Here is a 12,285-nt window from a genome sequence, read left to right on the forward strand (position 1 = left end):
TTAGTCAGCGTAGACAATATTGCGGATTTTGTCAATATTCTAATATGAATATGTCAATATTCTCCCCCCTTACGTCTTTATTTCTATTTATTTTATGCTTTTCACATGATACCAAAACAGCGTCTTTTTTCTTCGCTAATTTGATGTCATGTACACAATAAAAGAGATGCGCCCGTGCGCATGGCGAGTCCCAAAGGGACCCAAAACGCCCAAATAGACCTCTATTTTTTGTCATCCACAATCTCGGCGAGCTGTGCGTGGCGTAACCTTATTACGAGACTGGGATCCTGGTTATTGTCCTCCCCATTAATGCGCGGGTTGGGATAACCTTGCAAGAGTGTTGTACAGCATATTTGCTCGGAAATATCGGTGCTTGGGGCCTTCGGGTTCTTTACAGCCTTCCGTAAAAGCCTTGTGCTGCCATGCCGATTGGGTAATCCGTATGTATGGTTTCCGTTTTGTTCTTCAGACCGGGTTCGATCCCAGGCCAATGGGCTTTTTTTTATTCGTTTTCTTTCTTTGTGCTTGACCCCCCTAATCCTGATTGGTTTTGCGCAAAAATAATAAAAAAAGTGAGTTTGCGAAATAAGCTTGCTGGATTTATTTATTATATGTATTCAATTTGTTCCTAGGAAGTTAACAAAAAACACAAAGCAAAGAGTTTGAGGAAGTAAACAAGTATGTGAACTTTAATGTTCTATTTGAAGGGGCGCATTTTGTACAGGGAAGCATACATAGAATGCTTAACTGGTGGAGAGGGGAGAGGTATCAGTTTATTGAGCATAATGTCAACAATAGCAGAGGGAAGGGAGGGGCACTCTCTTCATACAATATTTCAGTTGTTACCTATTATTAAATAAGTTTGTAAGATATATTTGTTTATTAAGCAAGGTCTATTTCTGAGACAAGCAAACTCAAGTAAGAGCTGTTGAAATAACAGGTGAGTGTTAAAAAAACAATTATCTGATTAGAAAACTAATGTAGATTCCTTTGCACCAAATAAGAACAAACTTCATTTTGTTTGTTATTTATGAGGAACGAGATGAGCTCTACAAGGCCAAAAAGAAATATGTATTGCTCATCTAAATTATACAAGTAAATAATAATATTGAAAAAGAATTACTGTAAGTAATTAGAGTGGTTTTCATTAACCCGTGAAACAAAGTGTGATAGTTAAACGGTAATAGTTAGTAAAACACAAAAAAGAACAATAGAATCAGATCACAACAAAGTGTAATACGCTAAAGCGTAGTTCACGGGTTAATGAAGGTTTTGACATTTCAACCTTACATCCACATGAAAGTAATGCCTAATATCGAGTGCCCTACAGTAAGTGTTTTGCAGCCAAGTTGTTTTCTTTTAGTAGGTAAAAACTTATTCTAAATAATAGTAATCATAGCTATGGTCACCACTTACACATATAGAACTTGTAATGAAAAGAAAGAAAAAAAATATATGTATGCAGTAAAACAACAGAATTGCATGATAACCTTGAATATATTGAATAAAGGACAGCAAAAAAACATCTTTTGTACTAGTTGCTTGAATTGACCCTTGGCTATTTTTAGCTGAATTCCCCTCCCCCTCTAAAATAATAATAACAGAACAAAATAATAATAATAATAGAACAAAACTAAAAACAAAACAAAGGGGGAGTGTAATGTTTAAGAGAATTGCAATAGCTCTAGAGCCCTGACACAATGAACTTCAGTGAAATTCTAATACTGACTTATGAGCTTTTGGTACATGTGGGAGACTTTAAACAAAACAAAAAAAAATGACCACAAACTGTCAATTAACATAGTTTTCAATATAATATTGCATATTATTTAATAAGGTATTCACAGCTTTTAAAAAGATCAACTGTTTGTTGACACTTAAAAGCCTACAATAATCACTGACTCCAGACATGCGCAGTACTATGCTGCTGCCCCTTTCAAGTAAAATACAACTTTACTTAGTCAGGGTAGACAAAATTGCGGATTTTGTCAATATTCTAATATGAAGATGTCAATATTCTCCCCCCTTACGTCTTTATTTCTATTTATTTTATGATTTTCACATGATACCAAAACAGCGTCTCTTTTCTTCGCTAATTTGATGTCATGTACACAATAAAAGAGATGCGCCCGTGCGCATGGCGAGTCCCCAAGGGACCCAAGACCCCCAAATAGACCTCTATTTTTTGTCATCCACAATCTCGGCGAGCTGTGCGTGGCGTAACCGTATTACGAGACTGGGATCCTGGTTATTGTCCTCCCCATTAATGCGCGGGTTGGGATAACCTTGCAAGAGTGTTGAGCATATTCGCTCGGAAATATCGGTGCTTGGGGCCTTCGGGTTCTTTACAGCCTTCCGTAAAAGCCTTGTGCTGCCATACCGATTGGGTAATCCGTATGTATGGTTTATGTTTTGTTCTTCAGACCGGGTTCGATCCCAGGCCAATGGGCTTTTTTTATTCGTTTTCTTTCTTTGTGCTTGACCCACCTAATCCTGATTGGTTTTGCGCAAAAATAATAAAAAAAAGTGAGTTTGCGAAATAAGCTTGCTGGATTTATTTATTATATGTATTCAATTTGTTCCTAGGAAGTTAACAAAAAACACAAAGCAAAGAGTTTGAGGAAGTAAACAAGTATGTGAACTTTAATGTTCTATTTGAAGGGGCGCATTTTGTACAGGGAAGCATACATAGAATGCTTAACTGGTGGAGAGGGGAGAGGTATCAGTTTATTGACCATAATGTCAACAATAGCAGGGGGAAGGGAGGGGCACTCTCTTCATACAATATTGCAGTTGTTACCTATTATTAAATAAGTTTGTAAGATATATTTGTTTATTAAGCAAGGTCTATTTCTGAGACAAGCAAACTCAAGTAAGAGCTGTTGAAATAACAGGTGAGTGTTAAAAAAAACAATTATCTGATTAGAAAACTAATGTAGATTCCTTTGCACCAAATAAAAACAAACTTCATTTTGTTTGTTATTTATGAGGAACGAGATGAGCTCTACAAGGCCAAAAAGAAATATGTATTGCTTATCTAAATTATACAAGTAAATAATAATATTAAAAAAGAATTACTGTAAGTAATTAGAGTGGTTTTCATTAACCCGTGAAACAAAGTGTGATAGTTAAACGGTAATAGTTAGTAAAACACAAAAAAGAACAATAGAATCAGATCACCACAAAGTGTAATACGCTAAAGCGTAGTTCACGGGTTAATGAAGGTTTTGACATTTCAACCTTACATCCACATGAAAGTAATGCCTAATATCGAGTGCCCTACAGTAAGTGTTTTGCAGTCAAGTTGTTTTCTTCTAGTAGGTAAAAACTTATTCTAAATAATAGTAATCATATCTATGGTCACCACTTACACATATAGAACTTGTAATGAAAAGAAAGAAAAAATATATATATATGCAGTCAAACAACAGAATTGCATGATAACCTTGAATATATTGAATAAAGGACAGCAAAAAAACATCTTTTGTACTAGTTGCTTGAATTGACCCTTGGCTATTTTCAGCTGAATTCCCCTCCCCCTCTAAAATAATAATAACAGAACAAAATAATAATAATAATAATAGAACAAAACTAAAAACAAAACAAAGGGGGAGTGTAATGTTTAAGAGAATTGCAATAGCTCTAGAGCCCTGACACAATGAACTTCAGTGAAATTCTAATACTGACTTATGAGCTTTTGGTACATGTGGGAGACTTTAAACAAAACAAAAAAAAAATGACCACAAACTGTCCATTAACATAGTTTTCAATATAATATTGCATATTATTTAATAAGGTATTCACAGCTTTTAAAAAGTTCAACTGTTTGTTGACACTTAAAAGCCTACAATAATCACTGACTCCAGACATGCGCAGTACTATGCTGCTGCCCCTTTCAAGTAAAATACAACTTTACTTAGTCAGGGTAGACAAAATTGCGGATTTTGTCAATATTCTAATATGAAGATGTCAATATTCTCCCCCCTTACGTCTTTATTTCTATTTATTTTATGATTTTCACATGATACCAAAACAGCGTCTCTTTTCTTCGCTAATTTGATGTCATGTACACAATAAAAGAGATGCGCCCGTGCGCATGGCGAGTCCCCAAGGGACCCAAGACCCCCAAATAGACCTCTATTTTTTGTCATCCACAATCTCGGCGAGCTGTGCGTGGCGTAACCGTATTACAGGCCTGGGATCCTGGTTATTGTCCTCACCATTAATGTGCGGGTTGGGATAACCTTGCAAGAGTGTTGTACAGCATATTCGCTCGGAAATATCGGTGCTTGGGGCCTTCGGGTTATTTACAGCCTTCCGTAAAAGCCTTGTGCTGCCATACCGATTGGGTAATCCGTATGTATGGTTTCCGTTTTGTTCATCAGACCGGGTTCGATCCCAGGGCAATGGGCTTTTTTTTTAATTCGTTTTTTTTTCTTTGTGCTGGACCCCCTTAATCCTGATAGGTTTTGCGCAAAAATAATAAAAAAGTGAGTTTGCAAAATAAGCTTGCTGGATTTATTTATTATATGTATTCAATTTGTTCCTAGGAAGTTAACAAAAAACACAAAGCAAATAGTTTGAGGAAGTAAACAAGTATGTGAACTTTAATGTTCTATTTGAAGGGGTGCATTTTGTACAGGGAAGCATACATAGAATGCTTAACTGGTGGAGAGTGAAGAGGTTAAAGTTTATTGAGCATAATTTCAACAATAGCAGGGGGAAGAGAGGGTCACTTTCTTCATACAATATTGCAGTTGTTACCTATTATTAAATATGTTTGTAACATGTCTTTGTTTATTAAGCAAGGTCTATTTCTGAGACAAGCAAACTCAAGTAAGGCTGTTGAAATAACAGGTGAGTGTTAAAAGAAAAACAATTATCTGATTAGAAAACTACTGTAGATTCCTTTGCACCAAAAAAAGAAGAAACTTCATTTTGTTTGTTATTTATGAGGAACGAGATGAGCTCTACAAAGCCATAAAGAAATATGTATTGCTCATCTAAATTATACAAGTAAATGATAATATTAAAAAAGAACTACTGTAAGTAATTAGAGTGGTTTTCATTAACCCGTGAAACAAAGTGTGATAGTTAAACGGTAATAGTTAGTAAAACACAAAAAAGAACAATAGAATCAGATCACCACAAAGTGTAATACGCTAAAGCGTAGTTCACGGGTTAATGAAGGTTTTGATATTTCAACCTTACATCCACATGAAAGTAATGCCTAATATCGAGTGCCCTACAGTAAGTGTTTTGCAGTCAAGTTGTTTTCTGTTAGTAGGTAAAAAAATATTCTAAATAATAGTAATCATAGCTATGGTCACCACTTACACATATAGAACTTGTAATGAAAAGAAAGAAAAAATATATATATATGCAGTCAAACAACAGAATTGCATGATAACCTTGAATATATTGAATAAAGGACTGCAAAAAAACATCTTTTGTACTAGTTGCTTGAATTGACATTTTGGCTATTTTTAGCTGAATTCCCCTCCCTCTCTAAAAAAGAAAATAATAATAATAATAATAGAACAAAACTAAAAAGAAAACAAACACAACAGAGACCCCCACCAACAACTCAGTGCCTCTAAGGCACGGCTGAATTTTTCAGTTTTACCCCCAGCATTGATTTTGGCCGCGGGGGCCTAGGTACCATGTATCCTTGACAACACAACAGAGGCGCTGAGGTGACGCTCTTACTTCAGATATGGCGAATTTTGTGAGCGAATTTCGTAGTTTTAGAGTGCATAACAAAGAAAATTGGCCGAAATATCATGGAATAAATGGTCTGCAAGTAGTTTCTTTCGGAATGTCTATTGCGGGGAAAAGGTATGTAAATAATCAAAGCTATAACTGTGTCATGTCTTCGACTTTGTTGCGGCCATGTGCGAAATATTCCTTCGATGTATTCCATTCCTGTGATCCCAGCTATTATTCTTTTAACCCTAACCACTCTCAGAAGTTATTGTAGATCTTTATGTTTTTTTTTATGTATTTCAGAGATACTAAAGGCTTGCTTTATGTTTTAACAGTTTGATTGATCCGTTTGGTTTGAATGAAGTTTGTTATTTTGGATTTGTTTTCATTAAAAGATTATAACTTAATTACCAAGTATCGACCGGTGGTTAATATTTTAGTTATTGATTTTAATGACATAAGCATCCATAGAAATTGAAATTAGTCTCTAATTTGGGGGATGGGGGACTATTTAACTAATTTTGAAACATTTTATTGAGATTTTTAATGCCATTATTATTCGCAATTTGATCATCACTTTTGAAAACTGTGGTGGCTCCTAAAAGAGCCGTTTGGTTTGTGTCTGTGTTTGATTCCTAAAACAACCATTGAACTTTGGAGCTTCTGGTTGAAATGTTGATCTTAGATAGGCCTCTTGTAAAACTGCTGGTCTGTAACTGGCTCTAAACCACTGGGGCTGAGGTGGATGCTTGGGTCTATAATGTGATCCCCCATTGCTTCAGAAGTGCACTGGCATACTTAAGTTGTTTTAACAGTGCTGATGCTGTGCTGTCCTCGTTCATGAACTGGGGTGTAGGAGCAGTGAGGTTGTGGTCAAACAAAAACTGCTTTTCCCATGCAACAAGGTCAGACTGTATATTCTTTCTCTTTGCAAGGACTTTAGTCTGCATCTGGGCAAGACTGTGGTGATAGCTGTTTTCTAGATGCTGGTCCCTGAGGTTTTGTCTCTGCAACTGCTTGAGTCTTGCATGCTTTTTGTCAAGAGCACTCACTTCTGTTGTCTTGCCAACAACAATCTCCAGAGCTTTCCCTAGCCTTGATGTCAACTCAGTTGAGGAATCTGTTGTTCTTGTGGCTGGTTCTGGTGTAAGTGAAGTTGGTAAAGATGTGGTGGAATTCCCTTCATTTGCATGTTTCTCTTCGGGTGGAGGGAGATCCGGGTCAATGCAGACTACTTCATCCCGGGCCAGGGTAATACCAACTACATTTTCATCTTCACTCTCTGTGGCATCCATGATGTCAGCAGTGGCTATAAGAGGTACTGGTGGTACCTCTTCAGGTAGGGGGAAACCTGCATTGTGACAGACTACTTTATCTGGGGCCAGGGTAATGCTAACAGCATTTTCATCTTCTTCACTTGTCTCATCTGAGGCATTCCTTGTGTCAGCAGGAACTGATTCTGGGTCAATTCTTATTCTAAGTGTTGTCCCATCGTCTTGGTCGATTCTTAGGAGGTGAGTAGGGAGGGGAATGCTGTTGGCTATGCAATGTTTCCAGCAATTGTCTAGTCTCTCAGCCTCTTTTTTCAAGTTGCTGGATCGAAAGTGGTGAAGAGAGGGCCCACAACCAGAGGGAATGTCTGTGACATCATGAAATTCAACTCCATCCTCAACTTTCTTCCACCAAACACCTTCTCCTTCAACTAAGAAGTCACTTATTTCTTGGAGGTGAGCTTGCCATGCATGGCTATGCCTTTGAATGAGCTCCTCAGGTATGACAGTGTTCTTGGGAGATGGGAGGCAAGTTGCTAGCTTGCTTACATGGTCTTGCTGTCTGAACACATCATCTCGTTGCAGGCCTATCTGGCGCTCTGCTTGCAAGCGGATGAAAAGGTTAGGTATTATTTGCCCTTGATGGTAATTCGATGTCTGCTTCGTGATGCGCTTGATACTGTTAAAGATCCTTTCTTGTCGTTCTGCATTAGCAGCTTGTCCAGACATTAAGCGCAATGTACTGGTAGCATGGGCTGTCAGGTTATGAAAGTACACTCCATACAGTTTTCTTGAGGTTAGCTTCTTTGTGTCCTTCACAAAATCTATCAACAATATGGCGTGGTACCAGGCTTGGTTGCTATATCTAAGAATTGAGGCCGGAGATCTTTGGCTGTCTGCCGCGTAGAGGAGTCTCTGCATCTCAACCAAGGTGTCAATGGCAGCCATGGCTTTCTTGGACATGATATTGGACTGGTGTGCCACCCCAGCAGTTTTGATAAGGGCTTCCCTTTGGTCCACACATCTCTTGCTGTCTTTCCCTGCCAGACTGAGTGTGATTGTCTCCTCTATCAAAGCCTTTTCTTCACCCATCAGATGGCTTGGAAATTCAGCAAAGAAATTTGCAATATGATTGCCAAGATCATGAAGAGGCTCGCATGGTATGACTTCATAAGATTCTAGATTAAGGTTGGTCAGGGATTCTGTTGGGGTATTAAAGAGAAGTGCAGGCACTCTTTGTTTTCCTTTCATTTCTTCAGTGAGTAGTTTCTGCATCTCCATTTTCGTTTTTCCTTCATAAATGCCCCTTGATGCCAGTTCCTTTTCAAGCTCTTCTTTTTTCAGACCTTCCAGTGGTTTAGCTTTTTTCTGTTTTGATTTAGAGAGGGAGACGGTCCCCCGAAGAATTGCCTGCTGTCTCTCAGTAAGGGATATGGCCTCCAAATTCAGAGTGTAGGCCAAGTCGCTGGTCATGTCACAGTGTACTTCACAGGTAGAACAAAAGTAGTTTCCTCCTTTCTGTTGTCCTGTCTCAAAAGCTCGCAATGGAGAGTCTCCCTGACAAAACCTCATGATATCAGTGTATGAAATACTGTTGTCATCACACAGCTCTCTGACACATTGGAGCCTTGTCTCCGAATATAATAAAAGCTCATGGTCAGAGCTCCCACATTTTGCAATAAAATGTAGCTCTGGTTCTTCAACCAGCATTTGCACATTAACCCTTCTTCCATATTTTGCAGCATACTCCTCATCTGTAAGGAACACTGCCTTGTCATAAAGACAGGTCATAAGGCACACCAGATATCCAGAGTTAGCAACTGTTGAGTTATCTAGCCATACCATCAGATGCCTTGTTCTTTCATGGCTTTTTAGCTTCTCCCTCATGTCTGGGACTGCCATACCATCCACATACTCGTTGATCTGCAAAAGCCTTGTTCTTAGCTGTTCTGCTGTAAGCTCTGCTATTCCTTCCTCTGTTGTCCCCCGGAGAAACTTCTCCTGTTTTTTTAACATTGTCCTTCGGATATTGGCAAGGGGCATTTTTCTACCATCAGTATAGACATCCTCTTTTTTTATTTTCAGATCCTTTGTAAGGATAAGCTTTTCATACTGAAAAACAAAGAGAATATGCAATTAATTTCTTCAGATAAAAGACATTGGAGACATATTGTAGAGACATTGACAATCTAGTTCATGTACTGAAATTGTTTTTGTTTTTATATCAATCTGACAATTGACTTTAACACAATGGCCCTGCAAAAAGTTATTTTTAACTGCCTACCTTTCGTGGTACAATCCGTTCTCCTATACTGTACTCCTTTGTGTGGATCTTCTGCAATAGCTGTGCTTTCAGTGTTTTCTTGTCTGGCTCACAGGGTATGCTGATCTCTCCCCCTTGCCCTCTCCTTTTCCTTCTTCTAATTACTGGATCCATGGGGTTTTTGCGTTTGGTACTAAACCGGTCAACATCTACTCCGTTTCTCACTAGCCACTCCTTCACAATCTGTCCGCCGTTAAGTGCAACTTGTCCACTGCTGTCTGTCACATTATACTTCCTAGCTAGAGCACTGTAATTGATAAGATGACCACCCTGGTACGCCTCAACCTCTGCTTTAAGCCCGGCCTTGTCCCATCCCATCCTCTCCATGTCCCCGGTGTGGTCTTTTTTTCTCTTTTTCTTGTTAGGCTCATCCATTCTTTCTCTTGCAGTGTTTGCTGGCTCAAACGACAATGCTCTACGCCCACGCTCCCATCCTCTAATGGACTGTCCACTTCCATAACATCTAATAATTAATTGGTATGTTGTAATTAATATCCCAATAAAACTATAGAAAATTGGACTCATTGATTTTTTTTTCACTTCCCATCAAAATTTCTCCCAAAATTTTCTTTCAAATTTAAATAATTGAGCTCACCTCAAAAATGCAGTCTCTTTCATTTGGTTTTCTACATTTTCTTTTGATGAAGTGTAAATGCGGCGTCGTTCATTTCTCTTGTCATTTTCAGTTTTGTGTTGCAAGTTTATCCCTGGAACAGATGACAGGGCACTGGCAAGTGAACACTGGTACTGTTCTTGGAAACTTTCCTCATATTGCTCAAAGAGAGCTCTTGCAACATTTGTAGCATCACGTTTTCGTGCTTTTACAGTAGGGGTTGCATTTCGCAGACGCTGAGCCTCGTTGTTAGCGGCAAATATAATATTTTGCTTTGCTTTCCCCTTGAAGAAATTTGAGGTGACTGGGAAGTATGACATAACCTCTGTGTATCTGATTGCACAGGCTTTACAGTTCTGAAATGAATGTTCCTTTCTTCTATTTTCAGATAAACCTTGCCATTTCTCTCTAGAGAAAGTCTCCATAAACTTTGATTTTTCCTCAGCTTTTCTGGTGTTCCATTTGTTCATGGCATTCCTCAAACCAGGCAGCTTTCTATGGAATTTAAGGAACTCGATATCAAAAGCATCCCCTGTTACTTGTGGTGGGAAATAGCTCCTGTACTTTCTGTACTGCTCCCCCTTTACTCTCGCATTGTACTTTGTAGTGCTTTCACCACTTTCTCTCGGTAATGCCTTTTCGACCTCCCTGGCCACCTGCAATGCTATAACCTTCCCAAATCCACACGTTTGTGGACATAGAAAGACCCCTGCCATCTCAGGGTGACTTTTTTTTTATAAAATTCAACAACTAGAAGACAAAAATTTTCGTAAAACTCGCTGGGGAAAAAAACTTTGCACTTTTCAATTCCATAACTACACCAACTGCCCCCACTGTTTGAAAATCCCGCCTAAAATACACAAAAGGACATGCGCAATAATGTGCTTTGTAATCAGAGTCTTTTTATTTACTGTAAGATTCAAGATTCCATTTATTTCCCTACCATAATCATGCTGTTTACTTTAATCGTTCTAAATTCAGTACGTCTTTCCGTTCATTTTAGACGATCGTTTAACTATATTTAAACAGTTCTGCATGGGATACATCTCTTGTTGTCCCTTTGTCGTTTAACTAAGAAATCTCTTGCAATTTTCGTCATTTTCTTCATGTATTCAATCAATCTACTGCAACAATGTGTATTCCCTTCACAGGCCATCCGCCATCTTGCTTTCATTGTATCTATGGAAACTGACAACCGCTGATCACTTTTTAGCTGAGCCTGCTTCGATCTTTCCAAAGAAAGAGCGTCAGCTTTTATCGCTTTTGAAAAACACCTTAGCTATTAGGAAACTGCAACTCTCAATCATGTTTTAGAAGTTTAATCCCTAAATGATTCAAATCCAAGGTGTAAGTTTGGAAAAATAGTTTTATTGCCTGTAATAATGCAGTGTATTGTGACACATCGTTCTGAATTCTACAATTATCGATCAAAGCCCTCAATTTACTTCGTCAACAGCTTTGGAATACAAATTTCCAGCTTACATTTGTATACTCTGGTTATCCCTCCTTCATTTAGCATTGGAATTTTGGAGTTTTAATTACGTCCTGTGTGTCTGCAGGGCGCCAGAAAAAAGGATGTTTTTTCACAAGCTTGTAACACCTTAATTATGTCACGTGAAGGTTTCCATGGCAACTGAGTAGTCGGTAACATCGAGCATGTTATGCAGAAAAACTACGCCAACTTTCAGGCTGATTGGTTAAAAAATGCGTTGTCAAGAATTTTTTAACTGAGTCCGTCCGGTTTTTACGAGTTCAGCCTTGCCTTAAATGCACTGAGAATTATGATTTTTTTTACTTTGCTTTAAAAGTGGAGTGTCATGGTTAAGAGATTTGCAATACCTCTAGAGCCCTGACACAGTGAACTTCAGTGAAATTCTAATACTGACTTATGAGCTTTTGGTACATGTGGCAGACTTTAAACAAAACAAAAAAAAATGACCACAAACTGTCCATTAACATAGTTTTCAATATAATATTGCATATTATTTAATAACGTATTCACAGCTTTTAAAAAGTTCAACTGTTTGTAGACACTTAAAAGCCTACAATAAACACTGACTCCAGACATGCGCAGTACTATGCTGCTGCCCCTTTAAAGAAAAATACAGCTTTACTTAGTCAGCGTAGACAATATTGCGGATTTTGTCAATATTCTAATATGAATATGTCAATATTCTCCCCCCTTACGTCTTTATTTCTATTTATTTTATGCTTTTCACATGATACCAAAACAGCGTCTTTTTTCTTCGCTAATTTGATGTCATGTACACAATAAAAGAGATGCGCCCGTGCGCATGGCGAGTCCCAAAGGGACCCAAAACGCCCAAATAGACCTCTATTTTTTGTCATCCACAATCTCGGCGAGCTGTGCG

At 38.2% G+C, this 12,285-nt stretch overlaps 1 protein-coding gene and 1 long non-coding RNA gene across 3 annotated transcripts; one reads left to right on the forward strand and one right to left on the reverse strand.

The window, feature by feature from the left end:
- Nucleotides 1-5,590: 5,590 nt before the first annotated feature.
- LOC125573231 lies at nt 5,591-10,357 on the forward strand. Of its 2 annotated transcripts, none has more exons than XR_007314001.1 (4): nt 5,591-5,838; nt 8,360-8,469; nt 9,690-10,044; nt 10,302-10,357. It is a non-coding gene; the product is annotated as an uncharacterized LOC125573231 (long non-coding RNA). The 2 variants fall into 2 exon arrangements; XR_007314000.1 differs by having other exon boundaries at nt 9,690-9,777; nt 9,987-10,357.
- On the reverse strand, nt 6,000-10,629 carry LOC125573230. The gene is made up of 3 exons (XM_048733634.1): nt 9,896-10,629; nt 9,262-9,763; nt 6,000-9,089 (listed from the first exon to the last, which is right to left on the reverse strand). The coding sequence occupies exons 1-3, from the start codon at nt 10,627-10,629 to the stop codon at nt 6,462-6,464; spliced, it is 3,864 nt and encodes a 1,287-aa protein (XP_048589591.1). The 3' UTR covers nt 6,000-6,461.
- Nucleotides 10,630-12,285: the final 1,656 nt, after the last annotated feature.

This window comes from Nematostella vectensis, chromosome 10 (assembly GCF_932526225.1).
Source record: "Nematostella vectensis chromosome 10, jaNemVect1.1, whole genome shotgun sequence".
In the NCBI taxonomy this organism is placed as follows: domain Eukaryota; kingdom Metazoa; phylum Cnidaria; class Anthozoa; order Actiniaria; family Edwardsiidae; genus Nematostella; species Nematostella vectensis.

Coding starts and splice junctions, on each gene's coding strand:
- LOC125573230 (XM_048733634.1), bottom strand. CDS start 10,629: ATGGCAGGGGTCTTTCTATGTCCACAAACGTGTGGATTTGGGAAGGTT. Junction 9,764..9,895: donor AAAGAGACTGCATTTTTGAG/GTGAGCTCAATT, acceptor ATTAATTATTAG/ATGTTATGGAAGTGGACAGT. Junction 9,090..9,261: donor AACGGATTGTACCACGAAAG/GTAGGCAGTTAA, acceptor TTTGTTTTTCAG/TATGAAAAGCTTATCCTTAC.